Source organism: Dunckerocampus dactyliophorus, chromosome 1 (genome assembly GCF_027744805.1).
Source record: "Dunckerocampus dactyliophorus isolate RoL2022-P2 chromosome 1, RoL_Ddac_1.1, whole genome shotgun sequence".
Classification (NCBI taxonomy): domain Eukaryota; kingdom Metazoa; phylum Chordata; class Actinopteri; order Syngnathiformes; family Syngnathidae; genus Dunckerocampus; species Dunckerocampus dactyliophorus.
The window spans coordinates 13,701,787-13,727,441 of NC_072819.1; the positions used below are offsets into that span (position 1 = coordinate 13,701,787).

At 43.7% G+C, this 25,655-nt stretch overlaps 1 protein-coding gene across 2 annotated transcripts in view; it reads right to left on the reverse strand.

Annotated features, from left to right (window-relative positions):
* The window catches only part of itpr3 (inositol 1,4,5-trisphosphate receptor, type 3), a 39,493-nt gene that overhangs the window by 6,360 nt on the left and 7,478 nt on the right, over window positions 1-25,655 (reverse strand). The window contains exons 3-48 of one of the 2 annotated variants that reach the window (XM_054772966.1): window positions 24,945-25,066; window positions 24,013-24,099; window positions 23,135-23,293; window positions 20,977-21,075; window positions 20,793-20,876; window positions 20,540-20,686; window positions 20,337-20,432; window positions 19,994-20,038; window positions 19,779-19,921; window positions 19,591-19,690; window positions 19,280-19,440; window positions 19,076-19,217; window positions 18,832-18,996; window positions 15,111-15,283; window positions 14,904-15,023; window positions 13,647-13,728; window positions 13,358-13,473; window positions 12,218-12,469; window positions 12,001-12,145; window positions 11,770-11,914; window positions 11,455-11,651; window positions 11,252-11,372; window positions 11,102-11,156; window positions 10,870-11,035; window positions 10,528-10,695; window positions 9,880-9,954; window positions 8,888-9,007; window positions 8,569-8,691; window positions 8,245-8,445; window positions 8,054-8,169; window positions 7,825-7,960; window positions 7,492-7,617; window positions 7,303-7,428; window positions 7,110-7,230; window positions 6,587-6,917; window positions 6,389-6,497; window positions 6,199-6,292; window positions 5,621-5,796; window positions 5,328-5,487; window positions 5,055-5,257; window positions 4,785-4,985; window positions 4,604-4,714; window positions 4,447-4,542; window positions 4,267-4,368; window positions 4,103-4,186; window positions 3,871-3,981 (exon numbers count right to left, since the gene is read on the reverse strand). In XM_054772966.1, the coding sequence (XP_054628941.1) occupies window positions 3,871-3,981; window positions 4,103-4,186; window positions 4,267-4,368; window positions 4,447-4,542; window positions 4,604-4,714; window positions 4,785-4,985; window positions 5,055-5,257; window positions 5,328-5,487; window positions 5,621-5,796; window positions 6,199-6,292; window positions 6,389-6,497; window positions 6,587-6,917; window positions 7,110-7,230; window positions 7,303-7,428; window positions 7,492-7,617; window positions 7,825-7,960; window positions 8,054-8,169; window positions 8,245-8,445; window positions 8,569-8,691; window positions 8,888-9,007; window positions 9,880-9,954; window positions 10,528-10,695; window positions 10,870-11,035; window positions 11,102-11,156; window positions 11,252-11,372; window positions 11,455-11,651; window positions 11,770-11,914; window positions 12,001-12,145; window positions 12,218-12,469; window positions 13,358-13,473; window positions 13,647-13,728; window positions 14,904-15,023; window positions 15,111-15,283; window positions 18,832-18,996; window positions 19,076-19,217; window positions 19,280-19,440; window positions 19,591-19,690; window positions 19,779-19,921; window positions 19,994-20,038; window positions 20,337-20,432; window positions 20,540-20,686; window positions 20,793-20,876; window positions 20,977-21,075; window positions 23,135-23,293; window positions 24,013-24,099; window positions 24,945-25,066 (6,212 nt within the window). Of the gene's footprint in view, window positions 1-3,870; window positions 3,982-4,102; window positions 4,187-4,266; window positions 4,369-4,446; window positions 4,543-4,603; window positions 4,715-4,784; window positions 4,986-5,054; window positions 5,258-5,327; window positions 5,488-5,620; window positions 5,797-6,198; window positions 6,293-6,388; window positions 6,498-6,586; window positions 6,918-7,109; window positions 7,231-7,302; window positions 7,429-7,491; window positions 7,618-7,824; window positions 7,961-8,053; window positions 8,170-8,244; window positions 8,446-8,568; window positions 8,692-8,887; window positions 9,008-9,879; window positions 9,955-10,527; window positions 10,696-10,869; window positions 11,036-11,101; window positions 11,157-11,251; window positions 11,373-11,454; window positions 11,652-11,769; window positions 11,915-12,000; window positions 12,470-13,357; window positions 13,474-13,646; window positions 13,729-14,903; window positions 15,024-15,110; window positions 15,284-18,831; window positions 18,997-19,075; window positions 19,218-19,279; window positions 19,441-19,590; window positions 19,691-19,778; window positions 19,922-19,993; window positions 20,039-20,336; window positions 20,433-20,539; window positions 20,687-20,792; window positions 20,877-20,976; window positions 21,076-23,134; window positions 23,294-24,012; window positions 24,100-24,944; window positions 25,067-25,655 lie in introns of both variants that reach the window. The other variant, XM_054772959.1, reaches the window with a different exon arrangement.

Genomic DNA, 25,655 nt, shown 5'->3' on the forward strand with positions numbered 1-25,655 from the left:
ACACACACACACACACTATTAAATTCATGTAACGTACAATCGTCCCTCGCTCTATCACGTTTTTTCAAAAATTAATTAATAAAAATACTTGCTGTTTCGTGGTTGACTACGGCCTATTATTAGTCCAAAAATATTGAGAGGCAAAGGTATATGTAGTATTCTGAAAACTAAACGTCAGTAATGTTCCATTACAGACATGACATTAGACTACCGTCACACTGCATGGAGTCAGCCATCGCATGTCCGACATGATAGAATGAAAAGTTCTCCTCCCATTCAGTGTGGAAGTGGTACGTTTTTGGCTTCTTTGTCCTTTTTCCCCACTTGGTTTTAAACCCTCTCTTAAGTTTAGAATACAGTGAATAAATTGGAGGCTACCTAGTTGGCTCCGTAGCTTGCTAAAGTTTAAAGCCATGGCCGTCTCTTGTGTCCCTGCAGTGATCACAGAGCCTGTGCAAGAACAATAGGAGTGTAAAGCTGACTATAGGGGTGCTATTTCATGTCTACATGGCTCTAATAATGGTAAAGATTGTATTTAGAAGGTCATAAACAGGTTTTCTATGCTCTAACTACAAAAATATTCCATTTATTAATATTGGATCCTACTTCACTTATCACAGCAGGGTCTGGAACCAATTAACCACGATGAACGATGGGATGACTTAACAGTCGTCCCTCACAATATCGCAGTTTCATTATCATTCCCTCACTATATCGTGGTTTTTCAGAAATTAATTACTTAATGATCACTGTTTTGTGGTACGACAGCCTATTATTAGACAAAACATATGGAACATACAAGTGATATGTAGTATTCTAGTCACTAGGCGGCAGTAATGACACAAAACATTGAGACATTACATTACCGTAACACTTCATGAAGTCATGAAGTCAGCCATGGTTATGGTTATGGTTTAATTTATTTCAAACATGCATACAGGTGACATTGGAATACTTCATGTAACAATTCACAATTCCACATGTCCGAAAAGGAGTAAGAAGAAGCAGAGCTTATTTAGTCCTACCATCTCCATTTCACATCAATTGCTATTTGTTCACTTCCTGTATTCAGCATGCACTATTTACAGTACATTATTCTTCCATATAATAAAAACAGCTGTTTGTTTAAAAAATAATAATGATAATAATTTTTCCTTTTTTGTTGTCCAAATCTATACCATTCTCTAATCCCAATCATTTGTGGCCTTTACAGTATAGCTAAAGGTTTCCACTTCCAGGTCTTCCAGTCTTGCCAATTTTCATGTTGTGCTGTGGATGTCATTGAATGTAGATACTGTACATGGGTTCCTAATTCCAGTACGTCCTGTAGAGCACGCTCTTGTAACGTGAGTAGCTCCACCATTCTTGTTAAACACTTCAAAAATTTGTTTGGGCATGCTTGATCGGAGTGTTTCCAGGAGGCTAGTGGGAACATTGCTCCAAGTGGTGAAGATGGCTTCACGAAGGGCATCAACTGTCTGGAACTGATGGCCATTTTTATAAACTTCCCTTGCCATCCATCCCCAAATGTTCTCGACACCACCTGAAGCTCCAGTGTTCCACTGAATGAAAAAGCACCTCAGACCATGATGGACCCCCCTCCACTGTGCCGGGTAGAAAACATCTCAGGTGGGATCTCCTTGTCATGCCAGTAACGTTGGAAGCCATCTGGACCGTTAAGGTTACATTTTTTCTCATCAGAGAATAAAACCTTTTTCCGCCTTTCAATGTCCCATGTTTGATGCTCCCTGGCAAAGTCTAAACGGGCAGTTTATGGACAGTGTCTTGATGGACAGCTAATTGGGTCCTCCGGCTCAGCGCAGGTGTGATCTTTTTTGGGTCTACCACATGACTTTTTTGTTCCATAATGCTCAGGATCTTTCAACAAATGTAGAATGACTGATTTACTGTACCCAACCTCAGCAGCAATGGCACGCTGCGAGAGGCCTTGCTTATGCAGCTCGACAATCCGACCACGTTCAAAAAGAGAAAGCTTCTTAGCTTTAGCCATCAGGAGGGCATGACAGTGTGAATGCCTGACAGAAAATGAACATTTTGACTAGATTTTGGCTTTTATAGCCTGTGGTCGTAAAATTTTGATCAGCTGATAAACAGCCTGTTTCAGTTTAATTATTGTTTTCAATAAATTACTTTTTCAAAGTGCTTTTTGTCTCACTCCCCCTTCTTGTTTTGCATATTGTAGCTCTACTTAAAACCTCACTGAGATCCAAATATACAAAATGCAAATTCTAGCAATTTTTCAACTGGTCTTAAGATTTTGATCAGCAGTGTATATGTCTCACGTAAGGATTGTGGATGATGGGCAAAATTTTTTAAAAGGTGCAAATTTCCTTTAAGAGTAGCATCCCGTTGTGCCTTGGTATGATTGCACAGTGCTGTTTTCCTCCTTAAGGTTAATGACCTCATCATGGATCTCGAGAAGCTCTTCTGAGGCTGTTCTTCTGTGATCGTACGTTTTCAATCTGTGTTTGCCAGCCTCTTAGATCTTGTCTTATTTGTGCTACAGTTCACTGCCGTTGCTCTTTCATGGTGCCCAACCACCAGGCAGGGCCGAACCGGGCCACAGGAAGCTTTCAGGTGCAATGATTAGAAAAAAATACACTTAAAAAAATACATTTGTAAGTAACTACATCAAATTTTATGTAACTGTATATAGATTTTGGAAATATGTGCCATTTTTTAAATTTAATAAATAATATACAATCACAAATCCCATAGTTTTTGCATGTATATGTTGTTTGTTGCGAGCGGCAACCCGTCCCACTTTGTTCGCCGGTCACTAAAAGCACCACTGTACGTGCGCTAACTCTTCCCACGCTGCACAGATAGACTACTACTGTATTTTTACCGTTTTTCTTCCACCTCATGTTTGGTCTCAAATGCTGATACTATGTGGAAATGCACAAAGATAAGTTTTAATGACGTTATTGAGTGCGAACGTGCATATTTGTTGATGCACAACCTCAAGTTAATTCAGCGACATAATCTTCTGAAAAACTAATTCCAGGCTCATACTAGTGGATGGTGGGTCTGTATTCATTTTGTGATTTAAATTTTTGTCTTAGTTTTACACAATACATAATAAATAAGACACATTAGATCGCTATAATATTGGAATGGTTTGAATCGGTTGGGAAATGTGGAAGTTGTAAGAATTTGTATGATCAAAGGGATGTTTTGAACGAATCCCACGCATTGGTGACTTATTGGCATGTTATTAATACACGGCGTCAGTCCAGCTGTGTTCGTAATGTGTCTTTATCACAAAACATGCTCTCAATTCCCACCCGGACATGATTCTCCCCCAGCTCCACTGCCCCTGTGTGATGTCATCACTGGTTGACTCTGTCGTTCTCTGCTAATGAACACAGTTACACCACAGGTCTCTGCTTTTTATTGCGTATGGCTGCAAAGTAACCCATCATGGCAGCATAGAAAGAAGTGTGAGAAACACTACTGAATTCAAGAAGTAACTCCTTGCAAAATATAATAATTAAATAAATAAATAATTTACATCGTTTCCTATGGAAAAATGTTCCGTTTTCAAACAATTCCATTTTAGACAAACCCTTTGGAATGGATTGATAACAAAAACAGAGGTTCCACTTTGATGACATGAATGTTAACATGAAATAGAAGGCTGCCCTCCAGAGATCACAAAATGAATTGCACTCCTAAAAAAAATTGCCAGACTACACACGGGGTCAAATGTCAGACAGGCATTGACCTATAGTAACTTTGATAGCAGTAATGATGTTAACATTAAAAGTAAGTACCATTAATAGCAGTAATACTAGTTCATAACAGCAAGTACTAGTACTAGTAATACTAGTACATAACAGCAAGTACCTCAATCTGAGAAGTGAGCAGGTCGTAGTACTCCAGAGGGTCTTGCTCCACAACACCAGTCGGTATTGATGACTTCAACATTTGTGACAGAGGACGATTGTTCAAGTTTAACTGCCAACACAAGAACACACACGCCACATGACGTCACCACAGTGCTGCACCCCTACCAGACGATGGCACCACATCAATCATCTCCAAAAGCTAGGAAAACATTTGCAGGGATCAGTCCTACCATGGAGGAGATGCCTTCCTCTCCTTCTTTATTCTTCTTTGGGGGCTTCAGGAGGTTCTGCAGCACCTTGTTATGTCTGGCCAGCTGCAAACAAACAAACAGGAAGTGCACTGTGAACAACTGTGAGACTTCCTGTCATCTGATGAGGATCTCTGGTGGCTCACCTGCTGGGCCAGGATGTAGATGTTATGTCCCACCTCACGAGGAGACACCTCCCCACCCTCACACTCACTCTCCTGATGGTAGGCCTTCTTTATCACGTCCACCTGAACACACACACACACACACACACAGTATTATCTACTAGAAGTCAAAGTTCAGCAAGGGTAGGGGGTCGCTCTGACCAGTTCTCTGGGTCGAAGGTTAAACAGGATCCTCTCAGCGTTCTCACTGTCGTGTCGACTCTCCATCAGCGCCAGCAGCAGCTTGGAGGCATTGTCCTGGTAGCAAGTTGACAACATCAGACTTCCTGTGGGGTCACATGACACCACACCAACACACCTTGAGCTGCAGCACCATCTCCATCTGGTAGCGACACAGCGGGCTGATGTCGTTGAGGATCAACGCCGTGATGATGTCGATGCCGTTGCACTCATGCGTCACGATGCACGTCTGAAACATTATAACATGCTAAATGTCCTCCTGGGGATCCTCTTCTGTGTGGCCACTCCCACCAGCCTACCTGGTTCTCTTGGCAAGGGCCCTGGCAGTACTCTGTGAGGGTCTCCAGGGTCTGCGTGATGAGGTGGACGTTTGATTCATTGATATACAGGCCCAGTAGGCCCAGGCCGCCCGTGGTGCTTCCACACATGATGTCCAGGAACTGAAGTGTCTCGCAGACCAGGTTGTAGTTTGTCTTGTTGTTCTGGCAGCGCAGGAAGTTCTGAGAAAACCAAAGCACGAGTTAGTGCACCTTTATTTTTTCATTCATCTAAATGGCACCATTGCCTACCTGCAGGTCTTGGTTGTGATTCTCACACAGAAGCTGCAGGAACCTCAGGATGGGCTTCATGATAAGAACAGCTGGGCCCATCTCTGTCTCCACCTCTTTCTGCTCTGCCATTGGCTGAGTCTGCAGGGAAGAGGGCTCTCCGCCTTGCCCCTGGACCAACAGGGAATGTCCATCACTGCCAAGTCCAAGCGGTGAAGAGGAACCTTCCAGAGGAGAATGTTTACATTCATGTGGTATGAGAAGATGCTCATTTATAAGTGTTACAGTACTCACCGTTGTCCAAGTCCTTCTCATTGGCCTTGTGCGTCATCTCACCAACATTGACCGACACGGTGGCCTTGATGTCCGTCTGAGCCTCTTTCATTCTGTCATGGAGAACTTTGAAGAACTTCTCAGACTTGTTGTCTCCCATCATCAGCTTGTAGAAGGAATTCTACAGGAGACACACAGACGCTTCACAGCAATTCTCTTTGATGCACACTAATCTCCATGCTGGGCTTGTGTTCAGCATTAGAACTGGTCTTGTGTTGGTGTGTCCATGTGGGGGAGCTGGTGAGTCAGCTGACCTGTATCTCAGTGTTGCCTCCCTCCAGGAGACAGATGGCCAGCTGGATGCTCTCCTGGAAGATCTTGTCGTTCTTGGTGCTCATCACCAAGTCTGTGAACAACTTGGTCCCACCTTCTCGGTCCAGACGACACTGGACTGTGGCCACTGCCGCCCAGTCGCGCTCCTGCTCGCCACCTGGTGGTTATAGCAGCATGCACTGAATGACTCATGTAAGAACTTCACAATAAAAGCCTGACACAGGTGATCATGAGCTAGCGCTTCACAACAAAGAAATGTATAATGTATTATATGTTATTAGTATCCACATTTTAACTTTTTCCCTTTTGTGCTGTTTTTTTATTTTCTTGTTTAATTGTATTTTTAGAATGTGCCACAGGCCAATAAAAAAAAACAAGCTGCTTGTTGGAATTTGCCTACACGCCGCACTTAGGACGCCTCTGCTATAACACCCTCCCCCAAATAGAGCCCAGTTACTCTCTGTAGTTGAGTAAATGAACTCTCCTGGCCAGTATGAAGTAAGAAACACAGTATGATTTATTTTATGTTTTTGCTTTCTGGTCAAGAAATGTTTCCCACCTGCTGCTCCCAGTTCTGCCAAGTCATTCTTTGGGTTATTCTTCTTGTTCGGAAATAAGTAGTTTTGTAACAGAACCTTCCGTAGTGAAATTCCCTGGAATGTCAGAGAGTGAGAACAGACTCCTTCGCATCAAACTACACTGCATAGTGTTCTGCCGCTGACAGTGTTGATGTTCAGCTACTTACGGACCTTTTCATCAAAGTCCAGAGTTCTGATCAACATTTCCTGCAGCGTCCTCAGAACTTTGATACACAACTTCTCCTCTGTGGACATCAGAGCCTTAGTGTGTTGGATCAGCCTGTGCACACACATACACACAGCATGAAGGAGACTTGTGGAAAACTCTAGAAAAACAGAACACTTTTCCTGCATTTAATGTGTTCTTACTTGGAGATGAAGCCTCCAGACTCGCAGCGCTGGCGAGTGTCAGTTCCCTCCAGAAAGAGGAGTTCAGGCTGGTGGAGGACGTCAACCAGGACAGAGAGTTCAGCATTGACGAGCGGCTTGAGGCGCTCCTCCAGCGTGTTGATGACGTCCTGTAGCTTCTCAATGATGTTCTTGTAGTCCCAGGGGTTGCTAGGGGTCACGGGCCGCAAAGAACGTGACGAGGACTTATAGTTGGGGTTGGAGCGCGACAGTGAGTTGAGGGCACTGGTTGACAACATGGCGCTGATCTGAGCCTCCAGGTCCAGCGGGAGAGCGATGGAGCGACTCTTGGCTGAAACAAAGAAGCTGTTCTATCACCTTTGACCTCCTCTCTATGACCAACATCACCACTTACATCACTGAAAACTTCAGTGACATGTTGACACGCTTGTCATTTGTTATGTTTATGAAGGATCTTATTAAGTTGTGGCCTTGTGGTCTTGTATTTGGGGTGTAATGGTGGTCTTGTGTGTGGGCGTGTCACCTGTGACAGCAAGTGTCTTGATGCAGGTCTCCACCTGTGCTCTGTGTTGCTGCTGCAACCAGGGACAATCCAGAAGGCGCACAGACGACTGCAGCAGCTGGGTGACGATGGCGTGATGACTCTGACAACAAAAGGAGGGAGAAGTCGGTCTCACCAGCCAGCACACTTCCTGCTCCTCTCAGGTGAGGCTGACCTGCAGTGAGGTGCTGTTCTCAGAGAAGGGCGAGCTGAAGAAGGCGTTGATGGTGTCAAAAACCACGTTGATGATGTATTTCTCCAAGACAGGGTCGGAAAGACGTTTATCTCGTTTGTTACACACCTGCAAGACCACACCTGCTGAGTGAACAGGTCAAAGGTGAAAGAGGAAAGAGAAGCTGCTCACTTGGGCCATGTCTACAGTGAAGTCCTCAAAGAGTTTCCAGATGTGATTGGATGTGTATATCTCCTTCATCTCCACCTCTGTGTCCACGTAGCAGTGGTTCACGAAGTTCACGTAGGCGATTTTCACCTGCACGTCACACAATCAACTGACACACTGGTCATATTTAACACAGATTAGGAACAGAATCACAGAACCACAAATGTCATATTAGCATGGTATCTGGGTATTGCTATGAAATGCTCTGATGCATTAACCGTGTTCTAGTCAATTACTGAGAGAACTGACATTAGTAGAGGAAGAACACGTAGAGGTTCCCTTGACAATGCCACTAACCTCAGTTATGCAGTCCTCGTGTGTCACCACTCGCACAACGTCCTCCAGTGGCAGCAGCGATGTGCACTTGATCTCCGTGTAAACATTCTTGCCCTCGGCACATGCCGCCAGCAGCTCCACCAGCGAGATGTGATACCTGCACGAGTAAGGAGACATTCTGGAAGCCGTCTTGAATGGTGCGGGAATTGGACACTTTGTGTCATCTTCTCCATGTGGTTACCGTGGTTACCTGAGCGGGCTGTTGTCGCCCACACCCTCCCTGCTCTCGGCCATGAGCTCCAACATGACGTTGAAGGAGGCCTTGTCGTTGTAGAAGACCACCACGTCCTCACCAGCGTTGGTCAGCTGCAGAGACACACATGGTCATACCCCCCACACCACCACCACTCGAAATCTTAATGTGCCAGGCAGCGGCCTCACCTCAGTCATGATCATGTCCTGGCACTTCTTCACGTACTTGCCCTCGGCCTTGATGATGGTGTGCAGGAAGTTGAGGTAGTGGACGTGGCGTCCATGCGTGGCCAGGCAGTGGATGAAGTGCTGCAGGACACTCTCAGAGATCTCTGTGCACAGCTGGTAGTTGTTGCAGAAGATGTGCTGCACTGTCTCCGCATCCAGCAGCTGAGGGGGAAAAGCCACAATCAGCATATCATTGCAACAAAGGACCTTGCAGTGCTATATGAGCACTGGACCATCAGTCAGCAGCAGAGCAATCAGATCCCGACATCAGATCTGCCATCCTACCCCAGGATTGAGGAAGAGACTGAGGTTCTTGTGCAGCAGAGCCTGGTTCTCCTGGTTGCCCATACAGAACTTCTGCAGGAACAGGTGAGCATACCTGATGATCTCCTGCATCTTCACGTCATTCTGCAGACATGACAATACAAAAGAAAAAGAAGTAGTACAGTAGTTAAATGCGGAAAGAATAGTTTTAATTCTTCATGACTAAAGTTGTATGCTGATGATACTTCTTTAAACTGTGGCTACTTTTCTTAGTGACCATTTACCATTTTAACAATCACAACTAACATATTTTCACAAATGTATTTCTTCATTTTCTCACCTGGTCGTAGGAGACCTGCAGCAGGTCCAACATGACTTTATGAGCTCCCATGTTCTTCAACAACCTCTGCTGCTTCTTCCACACGCCACTGCTGCACATTTTGTTCAACCTTTCCAGGATCTATAAGAACACAAAGATAATGATGACATAAACGCATTCAAAGCGTCACCATACGCATCCTCACTTGTTAGTTAACAGAATTTTACACTATTAACACTGATTCACTTCTTTTTGCACCTGCATGACATGACGTGTTAAAATGCTATGATGGCCACAGTTGGACCCTTGAAGACATTATTTATTTCCTATGAGTGTCCTGGATCAGTTTTCACTGTGTACTATAAAACTAGATAAGGCTTGATAAACAAAACCTCACAAATAAGCAACATGACAGAAGAGTTTGTGGAGTTCCACGGGGCTTGGAGTTACAGTAAGTCCACTTCTCTGTACATCTTTGAGACAACTCAAGGTGGAAGAGAAGTCAAAGCATACACAAACCAATCACTGGTGGGTGTGGCTTTACATTCCACTGACATGACTAAACCACAGGGTGTTTAGGGCACAAGAACCACTAAAAAGTGTAACCAATAAAGATATTTCACTTAACAGGATGGCATCTCTAGGATTAAGCTGTGAGCTTATTGGTTGATTTTTTGGAAAATCAGAAAAGCAAGGAGCTGAGGACAGGAAGTTGTTAGATGAGATGTGCATGAAGGTGGTGAGTTGATTGATTAGCTAACTAGAGAGACCGAACAATGACATTACAGATCATATTTGTAAAAGTTTTGTTTTGAAATTGTAATGGTGCACTGCGAGGAGGAAGTCAAAGAGCCACAAATTACTTTAAAGACTGATCAGAAGCTGCAAGCTGCACCGGAGATTTCTAAGAGACATCACTGGATAAAAGGTCAGTATCCCGAGGCATCGCCAGGAAAAACACACACACTCACACACATCGTCCCACCCATGACAACACAGTGATGCTTCCTGACCTCTTTGACGTTCTGATAGTTCTCGTTGCACTTCTCGCCTTTGTCCTTCTTGGGAGTCACGTCCTCTACTGCCCCCTAAAGGATGCACAGGGCAGCACAGCAAGCAGGACACGCTTATGTCACACAACCAACTATAGCATCATCACTCTAGCCTCAGTAGAAAAAGCATTTTAGCTGTAAACATACAAACACCCGTCACTTTGAGCCATAAATGTTTACATTTTATTATACTGAAACATTACACCTCATTAGCATGTTCACCAATGCTGCTCAACAGCAATTAATCGTTTGCTACCCAAACACTTTCTAATCTTTTAAACTGAATGACAAATAAAATGTTAAAATGGTGACACTGCTCTCCCAGTAGGAAACAAGAAAAACAATACAGAAGAGGTGTTACATGCAATCAGGACCATGTAGCTTCACCTTCACCAAGTATGATGGCAAAAGCCCCACCCACACTGTCAAAAAAGTTGCGTAAGCAGCATATGAAGCAGCTGACATTAGTTGGTTATGTTTATGTAGTTATGGTTGAATATGTGATTATTTTGACTTTGTTAGGTGTCATCGTTAAGAGTTGTTTGTTAGTGACCACGCCCTCTACTGAATGGGGGTGTTCATCATCCAGAGAACAAAGTAAGGCGCTACCTCAGCTTTCTCCTTCTTGTCTTTCTTGTCCTTCTTGCCGTCTCCGCCTCCTGACGTCTTCTTCTCCACCCAAAGCTCAGACTTCTCGACCAGTGTCCTGAGACGATCCAAATCTGACTTGATCAGCTTGTAGTTCTCTACATCCTGAGCTGAGATCAGCAGCTGGACCTGGACATGGAATGTATGGAGCGTCACACCACCTCTGACCATGTAGACTTTGTTTTCATTCAGAGGGACAAATTAGACATTGAAGCTAAGTGAGCCTGGATGAGCGTGCACGTGTGTGTGCGTGCGCGTCCATTTGTGTGTGTGTGTGTGTGTGTGTGTGTGTGTGTGTCAGACCTGTTTGAAGGTGTGCAGCACTTCCTGTCTCTGGCTGAAGTGTCTGAAGAGAAGCTGCAGAGCTCCAGACACCAGTGGGGGGTAGTCGTGCATGGTGAGGTGGATCAGAACTCGCAGGAACATGCGACCTCCTTCGTCGTCCACTTCCAGGATGCTGTTGCCCTTTCTGTGCACGTACATGCACGCTCAGAAGCATCACATATGTAGACTCACACATCACACAGGGACTTACCCGACTCCAAACATGGCCTCGGCCTGCTCTCCTATATGCTGCAGGTTGATGGTGGCTACCGGAAGAGACACTGGTTAGCAGCAGCTACAAAGGTGATGGCACCTAGTCCCTTCCTTTAAGTGTTAGTTTGGTTGTGTGTGTCGCAAGCACCTGCTTGCTCCATACTAGTGGTGGCGTCGGCATCAGCCAGTGGGTAAACGTCCACAAACTCCTTCTTGAAGATGGAGAGCAAGAAGGACAGACGGTAGTCCAGACGCACATTAAGGATGAACTGACGAGGATGAGAGAGGATGTTAATGACAAGTACAGTAAACAACCTCATGTGGGCGTCACACACAGCTGTTCTCACTGACCTGTAGGATCTCCAAAATTTTCAGCTTGGTGTCCATCACTGTCAGGCCCATCTTGTCGATACTGTCTTTAGCCGCTCGCTGTCCGTCAAGCCCCGCCCCCCGTGCCCCTGGCCCACCAAATAAGGATTGCTTTCTGTTAAGGACCATCGTGGTCATCATTTGGCCCATGCCGTGAATAGAGCGCTTCACGTTCTTCCCTTGAGACGAACAAAAGTTACAAGACATGACTTCCGGGAGTATTTCACAATTAAAGCACATAACAATATTGCTCACACTCCTTTTGAACGTTTTTTTTAAACATTGTTGATTGGTCACCTGAGGCGTCCTCGTGGAACATCACACTGCCGTGCAAGGGATTGGGCCTGCAGTCAATGATGCCGAGCAGAGTTCTGGTAAGTCGCAGCAGCTCGAAGAAACTATAGAAGCCAAAGTAGATGAGATGGCGAGCCAGGCTCACCACCTGAACAGGAAACAGAAAGCAAGTTAGAAGAAGAAATGACGATGATGACGATGACGGTGGAAGAAGCAGTGACGGTGCTCATGAACCTCATAGGTCAGCTTGTTCTTCTCCTCGTTGTGAAAGGGCAGCTCCTCATTAAGCACGTTGTTGAGATACTCCTCCATGAAGGCCATGGTGTTGGAGAAACGGTTCTTTTTGTTGTCTCTGCTGTCATCCATGTTGGAGTCGTAACTGAAGCAGAAGGTCAGATGCGTGAGCAAGCTTCTAGCAAGTGGTGCCATATTGTTGAGACAAGCGACTGACTCTTTGATGGTGATGGAGGTAGGGATTTCAGTCCAAAGGCGGGCAAACTTGACGGGCGTGACCAGTTCTTGTGGGTCTCGATCCACGTGGGCGTGCAGCATCAGGCGGCAGAAGGACGCCCGCAAGTCAAAGGGCAGCGTCTCGTCCATCATGCACAGGAAGATTAGCTCCACATCAAGCTGCTTGGAAATCTCGTCGATAGCCAAGTACTGACGGTCCAAACACATCCTGGCAAAGAGTTTCAGCTGGTACCTGAGGAGACCAACAGGCTGAATCACTTAGGAAGACCACACGGGTCAAGGCCAGTAGCCACATGCTGGTCACAACATCAACAGACCGCTGACTAGGGGTGGTCTTGGACTGGTGAATTACTGTGAACACAGCTGACCAAAAGAGTTAAAGGAGAAAACTAATTGATCTATACTACTATACTAATTGATCTATTACATAATTGATCAATAAAGTATCTATCTAATTGGATTTGTACCAAAGGCTCTTCAGTAGGTTTGTCTCTGTTGCCTTAACAATGTCATGACAATGCTATCAACTTATAGTATGTTCACTAGCTAGTGACTTAATATGTTATTTTTTACGTTTCGTTGCATGTCAGCAGGGTTGACCTTTTCACAGCCTATACAATGACAATAAAGTTCAAGTTTCATTGAACATTCCACCAGCCACCCACACCAAAACCATCTGATTTAATCTTCATGAACCAGGAAGTAGCCTGCTAACTCTAGGGAGACAGGTTTAGGTTTGCTGTCTGCAAAGGTGTGGCAAGAGTGGTCACATGGGCATAGGTGGGTGTTTACGTATACGGAATTAATAAAGGGTGCGCACATACCAATGTCGGTGAGGAGGAGAGAGGAAAGGCTGGGAAGCCATATTTACATTGATTGCTTATGTTATCGCACGCCATATTCTGCCATCATACTTACCATATTCATATCCTCTGATTGGCATTGTCCCTTTCTGTCTTTCTGTCTGTTTCTCAGTGGCCAATGGTAAAAGGAGGCCACAACACTAACTACCCAACTAAATATAGCCTTGGCAGAGGTCTTATCTTTCTAAGTTTTCTTGTCAAAGAGAGAACGCTACTCATCATCCAAGATGCTAGACGTGTCAGCAGTCAGTGCATACCTGTAGTAGGTGAGAACATTCTCGTCGTGGGCGTTGCCTTGTCTGGCCTCCTGAGCCAGCTGTCTGATGCTCTTCTCCTGCTTCTCATTGGTCTTGTCGGCCCACACTAGCCACACCTAAAGGAAGTCAGAGACATAATATGATGATGGATAATGTCATTGTGCTTCATGATGAGCCCCATTCAGAACAAACCAATGCAGGAACAACTTGGCTTTGAAGACGTTGAACGTCTAGTAAACCTCATGGTGATCAGTTGCTGTCAGGAAAAAAAAGTACATAGAAGATGTACCTCATCTTCCTCTCCGTAGTCGTCCATTCCCATGTACTGTGTAGAAATTTCACCAGGGGACACCTCCCTGGGCAACCGACGTCTGAACGCAAACAATTGGACAGCAAGACAATGTTATTCTTCCACAGGAAGTAAATCATACAATTACTGAGAAATGTCTACTGTGTTTGTCATCATTCTTGTCTTGACGTGTGAAAAAGACATCTTCACACTTTTCTAGTGACTGAATGAATGGTGAATGAGTTAGAAGACGTATTAGTGAATGGCAGCCATGTTTCTTGAGCAATCTTGTTGAAACTTTACAAACTTGTCTATGTCACTGTCCTAAGGCTGTGTGCCAACATTGGTGTTGATGGAGTGACTGAAAACTGAAAAAGAAGGAGAGAGAGATGTCTACTACAGTGGAACTGTAAACGGTTGTTGACATAACTGAAAATGCGTATTCAGTTGTGACTTTGGGCCGAGACATAAAGAGAATAGGCAATAATAAAGGACTTTTGAACCTACAGCAGTTGGTTGACGTTGTTTGTGCTCACTTGAAATGTGTTCACTTTGTTGTTGCAGAAAGGGGGATGAAAGAACGGCCGATAAGTCTACCACGCAAGAAAGGTGAAGATCACTTTCAGTTCCTTTACTGTTGCTCATCCCACCCTTCTGTTTGTTTTTATTGATTTTAATATACTCTAACCACAAATCTGCATTTGCAAAAACACGCGAGCAATAATGATGACGTTAACAATACTACAACACACGTCAACATAAATAGAGACATTTTTCATAGAAACAACACCTCTCGAATTTTAGGACGACAAAAGTGGGCACTCTTTAGTGAGACAAACACAGTGGACAGGGACTTGATGAGTTGGTCGACATTAAACGGGGTTAACTTACAGTAAATGGCTTCCACCGTACTCTGTCAATGCAAATTTGTGTGACAAATCCGATTTACTAGCCAAGCGGCGTGGCCTACCGGGTTGTGATTTTGGAGGTTAATATATCCGCAACTACAGGGCGGATTGCTAAGAAAAGTAACTGTACAGTCCACATAGTGCAAATATAGTACATGTTTGGCTAAAAAAAAAAAAAAATAGGTGGGGAGCAGAGGAAGCAGAAGCTGCTAAGAGATTGAAACGTGTTTGGTGAGAAACGGGAACAGGGAAAAAAATTAATGAAACAGCCAGCCTTCTCTAAAGCGCTCATGGGAAATGTTGTTTTTTAAAAGAATGAGGCCAGAGACCCCCCCGCCCCCGTTCTCACTCCGTCTTGATGAGGATGTCCTGGTTTTTGGGGTCCAACACACATTTGCAGATGAGCTCCTGAGTGACAGGGATAGCCACGTTGTTGGAAACACACAGGTCAGAAAGGTAGTCAAGAAACCTGCAGACGCACACACACACACACACACAAACTGAGTACGCACTTGGTAACACTCCAAGCCCCGCCTATCACCCCCGCCACGCCTACCGGGGCTCTCGGTTCTTGCGGACGAGGCTGACAAAGGTCTCCACCTCAGTCTTGGTGATGTGCTTCTCCAGCAGCTTGCGATTGTTGTGCAGCAGCGCAGTGATGGTGTCCTCTGCCAGGATGTCATAACCGATCTGACCCTGCATCAAGCCAAACTGCTTGGCAATGTGCTCCTGGGGGGAGGAGCCAAAGCAAACATGGGCATGTTACAGTCGACTCATTCATTTCATGAAGACCGTTTACCGTTTAGGCAGTGAAGACTTATTATATAATATTTAGGGCTGTCAAAAATAACACGTTAACGGTGGTAACTAATTTATTTAATTACTTACGTGAACATTTTTTTGTAATCAATGCATGTGCGTGATGGTCAGCCACACTTCTCTGTTATGACAGACAAAATTCCTCAACAAAATTTTAAGACCGGTTGAGAAATTGCATGAATTTACTTTTTGCACTGTTGAATCTTATATAGGTTCTAAGTAGAGCTTCAAAATGCAAAAAGAAGAAATGGGAGTGAGACAAGAAAATGTTTTGAGTAAAGTATTGCAAACAGTAACCTTGACAATCCTGATGGCTTCCAAAGTTACTGGCATGACAAGACCCCACCTGATATGTTTTCCACACGACACAGTGCACGGGGTGCCTTCATGATCTGGGGTGTTTTTTATTTCAATGGAACAATGGAGCTTCAGTTTGTGCAGGGGCGTCAAACGGCAGCTGGCTATGTGAAGATGGTGCAGGGGGCATCCCTCATGACTTAAGGCTGTGTGGTAATGACTAGGTTTTTCAACACTGCAAAATGTACATTTCTGCAACTTTTCAACTGGTCTTAAAATTTTGATCAAGAGCATATGTATCTCCAACTCACAAACACGTCTCTACTCATTCCTAATTCTCACCACACTACCTCAAGGTGCATTCACAGACACTCTAAACTCCGAACATCACTACAACATCTTTATTATGCGTGTATGTGTGGCCTAAATAAACGGCCTAAAAAAAAAATTTACAAAAAAGAACAATACGTTGATATTCTTATCAACATTTAAGTGGGCTCAGAAATCCCAGATTTACATTCAAAACATGTGAATTACCTGGTATCCTTGAAGACAAACCCTCATTGCTCATAATAATAAGGTTAAAGTGTGATTCAAATGTTCTGCGACTATTAAAGAGACTAGTGTTAGCCAAACACATTTTTAGACGTGTGCTACCTTTTAGCTTGATTTAAATTTTCATTGATTTGGAGATCTTAATACAATCCTGTCATTTATCTTTCTGTTAATAAAATACAGTAAAAATGAGAATATTTCAGACATAGTTGCAAATGGTGATTAATCACAATTAATTTGAAAAGTGTGATTAATCTGAATAAATCTTTTTTTAATAATTTGACAGCCCTAATAATATTATAATATTTAGTAACAATGGGCATGATAAATGTATTTTTTTTATGTACTTGCTAATAGGGATGCTTCGATCAGGGTTATATGCTGCCAATTCCGATACCGATCATCCACGAGTGAGATCGGCCGATACCGATCACATGGGTTAACTGTACATTTTTCAATTAATTTACAGTATGATGAATGGTATTGGTCAGGGGCACCACTAGACAATTCCAAGGCCCCATGGCAAATAGATAATTATTAAATAAATAAACAAACATCTGTGCATTTTTTGCCTTTGTGTGACACTATTTTAGTACAGTACTATTGACACAAACTTGAATTTAATTTAATGCAATACATGGGAAATAAACTGTTCAATAATTATTTTTTTAGCTGAAGATAACAAAATTAACAGAATAAATTCAGTGTCTAGGTTGCAGGGGTCTCCAACTTCCATCACTATTAGAGCTATATGATTGGCAACATTTAAGTTGTACACTACTTTATTTACCAAGTATATCGCTACTCAAACAGCGTGGACATCGTCGTGATGCTATTTTGTGCTCATTTGTCGTTATATAAAAAGCATAAAGTCTGAATTCAACAGTTATAATAATTTCTTAAATCCAAGGTCACCGCAACAGTCTACCAGAATGTTTTAGAGGACTTCATGATTCCTTCTGCTGAGGATCTGTATGGAGATGCAGATTTCATCTTCCAGCAGGACCTGGCCCCTGCCCATATCGCCAGAAGCACCAAAACCTGGTTTGATGCCCATGCCATCACAGTGCTTGACTGGCCAGCCAACTCACCGGACCTAAACCCCATTGAGAATCTATGGGGTATTCTCAAGAGGAAAATGAGGGGCACCAGACCCAACAACAAAGAAGAGCTGACAGCAAGCATCAAGGAAATCTGGGCTTCCATAACTCCCAGGCAATGCCACAGGCTGATTGCTTCAATGCCACGTCGCATCGAGGCAGTGATTAAGGCAAAGGGATTCCCAATCAAGTATTGAAGATTGACATATCGTTTTGAAAGTACCATATTTTGATTGATTTGATGTGATCCTAATTTCTTTCTCTTTTTTTTTTGCAAAAACTGAGAAGTAAATGGTGATTTCTTCACAGTATTCTAATTTTCTGAATTCCTGTTTTCGTGGGTTTTATGAGCTGGAAGCCCAAATTACGTAAAAATAAACAAATAAACACTTGAAATCGTTTAAATTGTGGGCCCTGAATCTATAATCTATGAAAGTTTAACTTTTTGAATGGAATTATGGAAATTAAACAACTTTTACATGACATTCTAATTTTTTGGAAAGGGTCTGTACAGTAGTTAGTATAATGACAACAAGAGTGTGAAGTTGTTCCGTGACACTTGAAAAAGTTAGTACGTACGTACCCCATGAACATGATAGCCACTTGTGGCTTCCCCATGGGACACAAATGAGCGCCAAACAAACTGCATTGCTTGTTGGTTTTAAAAACAAAAAGTCACTGTGGTGAAAAGTCACATTTGGAGTCGGAAGACCGGAAGCTAGGTGGATAACTGAAGCTAACTGCTAGATAGCTAGCTGCCACCAATGCAAAGTACAGCCAGTAACAATGAGGCAAAGCTTGTAACAAAGATGCAAGACTAGCCAAGCTCAATACGAGACGTATCATGTTGTTGGCAACCGTACATGACACAGCAGACATGTAGGCCTCACACCAATAGGTTTTTGTCATTGGCTTTGAAAGGCGTTTACCGACATACGCCGATCACATGTGTTTTTGACGGAAATCGGCCGATATTGATCGGTGGCCGATCGATCGGAGCATCCCTACTTGTTAGGAATTTTGTCAATTATGTGGAATTCACAAGGTCAGATTTTGTTGTTTATAATTCAGGCTCATCTTGTTTGCTGCTTAAAGGGGCTGCAGAAGAAATCAAAAGGGGGAATTTGATGCTTAAAGTGTGAAAATAAGATACATACTGCATGTACAAGACAGATATTAGTAGATTATTAGAAATTATTAGAATAACTATTTGCTTTGTCACTTAGACATATACATACACTTATACACAGCTAAGATATGAGTTTTCTTCACACAAAAAGCTTAGCACATCTTGCCCTGCATTAGATTGCTTTTAGCATCTTTAATGTATACAAAATATCGGAGGTTCCCCACGCTGGTCAAGTTGGCATGTTTGTTTTACTGACTGTCACTAGAGTTATGTAGGATAGTTTCAGAACTGTATGGGGCCTGTATGCAACCTTGACGCGCGCCCGTAAAGAGGAAGATAGAGCTACAAAGTCTCAGATCAGTCATCCTCGTTCTCACTTGGTTCTTGCGGTAGTCCTCCTGGGAATGTCGTAGGACACGGTAGCAGAGTCTGAACATGTACTGGTAGGGAGAGTTCTTCTGGTCGGCTAGCTCCTCCAGACGCAGCAGAGGCCCTTCTCCTCCCCCTCGATCCTTGAAAGGAACCTTTAGGATGCCAAAGATCTGGAGGTACAAGAGAACACATCTCACATTGTGGAAGGTCCAGGAAGTCCAGGAATGCTCCCTGTGAGAGCTTTTCTACCTGCTTGAGGATGTTCTGCTCCCTCATCAGCTTCTGTCTCTCGCGGTTGGCTTTGGTCATGGCGACGTCCAACACTGGCTGCCCGCTGTTTACCACGTCAGCGACAAAGAAGACCACGTCCTCTAGCAGTTTGATGGCGAAGCTGTCAAAGGACAAGGTCAGTGCACACAAACGTCCCCATGTGGAGGCCACACACCTACATACCGACGGTCGTTCTGGCTGATGAAGCCTTGACTGAACTGGTCCACCACTGTGCTTAACATGGCACTGGCATCATTGGCAAAGTCCAAATCTCGGATCTCCATCACGGGAACCGAGACGATGGCAAATGCCTCCTTGTCCTCTTTCGTGGGACATGTTCCTAACTGTACAAGGAGGCACACACATTTTACTTATTGAGAAGTTTGTATGTTTCCCTCGCTTGCTCACTCTCTTCATGTCTTCTTATATGTGACTGAACTAAACACGCTACTGTTTATTATATGTAGACACGATGTATATATGGATGGACCCACCATGAGTCTGATGGGTCGCTCCTCGTCTATGTCAATGGGAACGTTGGTGCTCTGGATCCATGTGTTCGTGCACAGGTGCCTTAAGCGCACGTAAGAGTTCCTGAAAGCAATCAAAAGCCCCACATCAAAAGCCTCACAAAAAGAAGCCAGTGGCATTTTACGGCAAAAGCCTAGCAGGAAGTTCTTACCGTGGGACGAAGGAGTCTGTCTTTTGCAGCGTGGTGGGGTCCAGCTCAAAGAGCGAGGCGATGTCGTTGCCGTGAACCATGGCCACCAGCTTGTACTTGATCCTCTCACCGTGAGAACGCTTGTTGCCGCGACTACCCTCCATCTGCGCACAGGTTAGGCAGGTCATACAAAAAAATCTTTCCATGGGTGAATACGTGACCAGGGGCCAACTCACCACGGAGGAAATTTCAGCATTGTCACCCCGGTAACCTGGATTTTCCTACAAGGACATGACAAACTTTGATTGGCTGATGTTTCCAATACTTCAATTTAATTGCTTAATTTGTTGGTATTTATGTTTCTGATGTTCTTATTCATTTTCTTGTGTTTTTCTTTCTTTTTTTGGGAGAATGAACAGAACAAGAATTTCATTGCATAGCAGAACTACCTGTTTTACTGTGCATATGACAATAAAACTCTTGAATCTTGAATCTTCAAGAACCCTTGTTTCTTTGCCAATTCAAATCACTTTGATTAATTGGTTGAGGACTCAAACAGTGTGTTGTTGCCTTGGTTACCTCAGCTGCCAGGTAATTTCCAGTGGCCAGGTGTTTGAAGCGGTACAAGCTGTTCCAGTGTCCCGCTCCCCCGCGGCACGGATCATGGTGGACAACCTAAAGAAGCCATCAGCACACACAGTAAAGTGACTCAGTGACATCTCTTACATGAACATGGTGGTATTATCTATACCTATCCATCATCCTCTGAGGCGGCTTCATACCTCGACTTCCCACAGAGCGTTGGAGCTCGTCGCTGATGTGGCCGACTGTCTGAGTGTGGTGCGTAGGAAAACGTGAAGTTTGCTCTTGTATTCGTCGCAGGTGAGAAACTTTTCTTGCTCGGCATGAAACAAACGCACCACGTCGCCCTAGGAGAAGCACAATAACTTGTTAGTAGAGCAAACTTGACATGATGCTCTCATCTTGTCTTTGTGTTTCAGTGAGGATCTATTTGTTGCTGTTGAGTGCACTCACGCCCTTGAGCACTTCCTCACGGTGGTCGCTAAACATCATGAACAAGTTGATCTTCCAGCTGGTGTTACAGTTCACAGAGTTCACCTGCAGTGGCCACGCACGCACACACACACGCACGCACGCACACGTGAACTCCAGCGTCGTCCACAGTGTTGAAGTGTGGAGGTCGGCATGGCGCTCTCACCTCCTTACAGCCTGGATGGTCACTCAGCTCGTAGTTTGAGGCATGAAGCGGCTGGCCGGCATTGACGGGATTCAATATCACTTTGTCTCCCACCACCACCTGGAGGTGTGAGAACATCATCAAATACAACTTTATTATCATTGAGCAATACAATATGTCTGATAATTGACATGACATTACAGATGCCTTCCCAAGCCAATCCGATCCTCCGGCTCAAGGCCGGTGACATTTTTTGGGGTCTTCCACTTGACTTTTTTGTTCCATAACCCTCAGGATCTTTTTAAGAAGTGTAAAGTGACCGTCTTACTCCGTCCAACCTCAGCAGGAATGGTACGCTGCGAGAGGCCTTGCTTATGCAGCTCAACAATCTAACCGCATTCAAAGAGAGAAAGCTTTTTTGCCTTTGCCATCAAGAGATCATAACCGTGTGAATACCTGACACAAAAGGTGACATTGAATCCACATTTTGCCAAGATTTTAGCTTTTAAAGACTGCGGTCTTAAACTTTTGATCAGCTGATGAACAGCCTATTTCACCTTCACGGTTGTTTGCAATCAACTGCTCAGATTTTTTCTGGTCTCACTCCCATTTGTTCTTTTTGCATTTTGAAGCTCTACTTAGAACGTCCTTAAGATCCAACAGCACAAAATGTAAATTCTTAAAATTTTTCTTTAAAACTGGTCTTAAATTTTAGATCAGGAGGGTATGTATTTAACTAGTTAGCATAACTTGCATAGCATTCTAAGCTTGCTGGTGCCCAAAGTGCAGGCCAGTGGCCATTTTCCGTCAAGATCTACTTTTTTTCATTGGCCCTCAACATATTCCAAAAATAAATATAATTATTTATTAATGAGACATATTATTAGTAGGCCTATTAAGATAATGCCCGTGATTAATCTGAAAATCTTAACGGATTAAAAATTAATAATGCAATTTAATTATCTCACTAAGCTTGACCACAACGTCACCCTGTAAACCTGCTGCACGGATGTTTATGTTCCTCAAGCTGAAAGGTCAAATGCAGCCTCCAGCAAATAAGGAGGAGAAAGACCCAGGTCTGCTTCAAGGGAAATTTCAGTTTAAAAAGATACCTAATGGAATTCTGGATAAAACCAAAGTTGTGTGTACATATTGTGGTGGTGAATTGTCTTTTTTATCGAAGAACAACGAGTCTGAAGTACCACCTAGCAAGGATGCTACCAATGTGGGATCAAGGCGTGGTCGTCAAGCTACTGTACACTGGCAGACTGCACCAGGCTCAGACTTATCAACAAAAAGACAACTAGGTTAAATAATGCAGTTGCTGAATGGGTTGCCAGAGACTGCAGACCCATCAACATAGTTGAAGACAAGGGGCTTCAGGACCTCATACAGAACTGTATGGAAATGAAAAGGCAACAAAGTTGGACCAGCTGGCCAAAGCTAAGTTTGTTGCACTGACAGGAACAACCATAACTACCTCCAGGTAACAGTACATCCAATCGATGTTAGTTGGCGGCTGCACTCATTTGCGCTTAGGTGTAGTGAAATGGGAGGAAAGACAGTTTGTCGAAGTATGTGCTTGTCAGTTTCTTGATATTGCTAAGTAGAGGGGGGATAATAGGCAAGGTTACCACTATAGGGCCAGATAGTGCTCAAAATATGACGGCAGCAGCCAGGAGTCTTCCATACGAGCACTTGCCGTGTGTGGTGCACATGCATTGCTCAGCAAATAAATACATTGTATTGGCTTTATGTGTATAGCTGTACATATTTCTTTGTTCAAGCACCATACTTGTACTGCTTTTATCTCAAAACAAAATTCAAGCTAATTGTAGTACTTCAATAAAGTCTACTTAATTAAGCCCAAGGTAAATGTGTGATTAATCATGACTAACCACAGAGTAGACATGTGATTAACTTGACAAAAAATGTTAATCACTTGACAGCACAAATTATTAGATATTAAACTGTGCTTCATCAGCTATACCCCAAAGGTAAGATGTGGATGTTTTGTTCAGCTTGCATATATTGACCTACATTGCACTGGTTTTATCATCTTGAATACACAAGTGCTATCAATTTCCTGTATGCGGCCCTCGCTGTTGAACGTTTGGATGCCACTGCCTTAAGACTTGCAAGGTGACTAGCAAGTGTAAATAATGTGAGGCGTGGTTACGTTGTCTCCGTTGGCACGCAGCTTCCAGAAAGGTTGGATGAAAAGCCACGAGCCTTCATTGCCCGTCCCGTCCAGTGTGACGCGCATGGCGTTCTTCTCCAGAAGCGCAGGCAATCGCTTGTTCACAGTCAGGTACTTGTTGCTCTTCATATGCAGCAGCTACAAGGCCAAGACGACGAAGAAGAAAAAAGATGCCAACTAGGTGTTAGTATGCGAACCAAGCAATCAAACAGCTGAGTCACTAGTAAATGTAAACAGGTTGCTGACATTTTATAACAAAGGCTATCATACAAGCTTTAACACTTCCTGACGTCATGTGGAAGAATTGATATTACATACGCCCAACACCTCATGCATTGTAACTAACATATGTACCCTACACTGTCCACCTGATGAGCTATATTGTGCCTCTCAAATGACACTCATTGTAAAATCTACATTTATTACTTCCTGTACTGATACTAACATGCTGACATTTTTATCTAAACTCCTACACATCGCAGACTGACACACAAACATGTATCTACTATGCACAATCACACACATGTGCACACTTTTTCACAGGAATCTTTATCACAATAATCGCACCGACTTTCACTAAGCAGGAACCACACCCAATCTGTGTGTGTGTGTGTGTGTGTGTGTGTGTGCAGGTTGAAACAAAGTTAATATTGACTTCAACAGTCATCAGCATGTACACAGAGAAATGTGTATGTGTGTGTGTGTAGTGCGTGACTCTACATGTATTCATTGCTGCAAAAGGACACGTAGCCATGGCAACAAGGGAGGGACCTGTGTGTGTGTGTAGGACATTATGTCAAAGTTGTTTCAACGTGTGCACTAAGGGTTTTCATGACTTTATGGCATGAGCTCCCTACCTGGATGACCGTTCCATACTTGACCACGTCTCCATGGACCTTCTTGTTCTCCGTCTCGTTCTGCTTCTGCTCTAAGTTGGACGCATGCTGCAAAACACACACACACACACACACACACACACACACACACACACACACACACACACACTGTGTCAAGCGTTCAAGTGTGCAAACATTTAGAAAGGGGTGAAAGGAAGTGATCATCTCAGCATTAGCATACACAAGTTTCAAGTATTTTATAATATCTTGAGCAGGACAACATTTGGAGATAGATGTGGGCATTGGCCAGTGACCATACTTACAGGTACACCACACGTAGTAAACTATCATTTTACAGAACAAAATGAACTTAAAGTGCAGTGTGCCCCTAAAGTCCGGACACATAGGCAAAAAATGATTTAACATGGTTAATTAAAAAAATAGACAATATAAATAAATAAATAATATAATATAATTTTAGATCTTGTTCCAAAGTTGTGTCTCTTCATTGGGGTCTGTTGAGCCACTCTTTGTCTGGTCCCTTCCCTAGCACCTGTTTGTCCGGTCGATCTATGTTCCTATCCTAACCTATGGTCATGAGCTTTGGGTAGTGACCGAAAGGACAAGAGCGCGGGTACAAGCGACCGAAATGAGTTTTCTCCGTAGGGTGTCTGGGCTCTCCCATAGAGATAAGGTGAGAAGCACTGTCATCCGGGAGAAACTCTCAGTAGAACCGCTGCTCCTCCGCATTGAGAGGAGCCAGATGAGGTGGCTTGGGCATCTGGTCAGGATAGGTCGAACTTTTTGATGTATTTAATTTAAATTCTTTTTTTAACTAATTATTTTATTCATTCTAATTATTCATTTAAATGACACCTTTTTTTGCATAATGTACATATATGTCCAGACTGTATTTTGTGTCTATGTATGCATGTATGAATGCATGTGTGTACCTGCAATTTTTGTAGCAAGACCACGTCACCGATCTTGTCTTTCTCATGTTTGGCCTGCTTGGCTTTCCAGAACTGTTTCTGGGCCGAGTAGCGACTCATTGGACACACCTTGAACAGACAGTCTGAAGATGGGAACACACACACCCATACACACACACACACACGTTAGCATGCGTTAGCATATTAGCAAGTAGGAGCCTGTGATGTTGTGTTAGCTGCACTCTGATTGGCTGAATTAGTGCTCTGGTTGGTCAGTGGACTGAGCGTACAAGGCCAACATGAAGTGAATAGAGCAGGCCACCAAATATGGCGGCCACGTCATACACAGCAGGATGTTTTTGATGGCGAAAAACTTCGACAGCAAACAGGAAGCCACGTGGGCTGGCCACACATTTGCCTGCTGATGCCCAGCGCCAGATAAGACATGCTTGTATTTGAATGTGGCTGAATCACAACCGTGCACTCATGCTTAAATGCATCATTGTTGCACGTGCACGTCTCCAAGGACATTTGCCTTCCTGGTTTAAGGAAATGAGGTTACATAAAATACACGCTTCCGGACTGGAGCTCATTGTTAAAGAATGGTTAGCAGTCACCTTTCACCTTGCTCTACTTCCACATCATCAACTTCTGATGGTTGGACGAGACATTTTGGAGGAAAAGATGGACACAGGTCATCACTGACTTTGAAGTTCCACCTCCTTGTGGTCA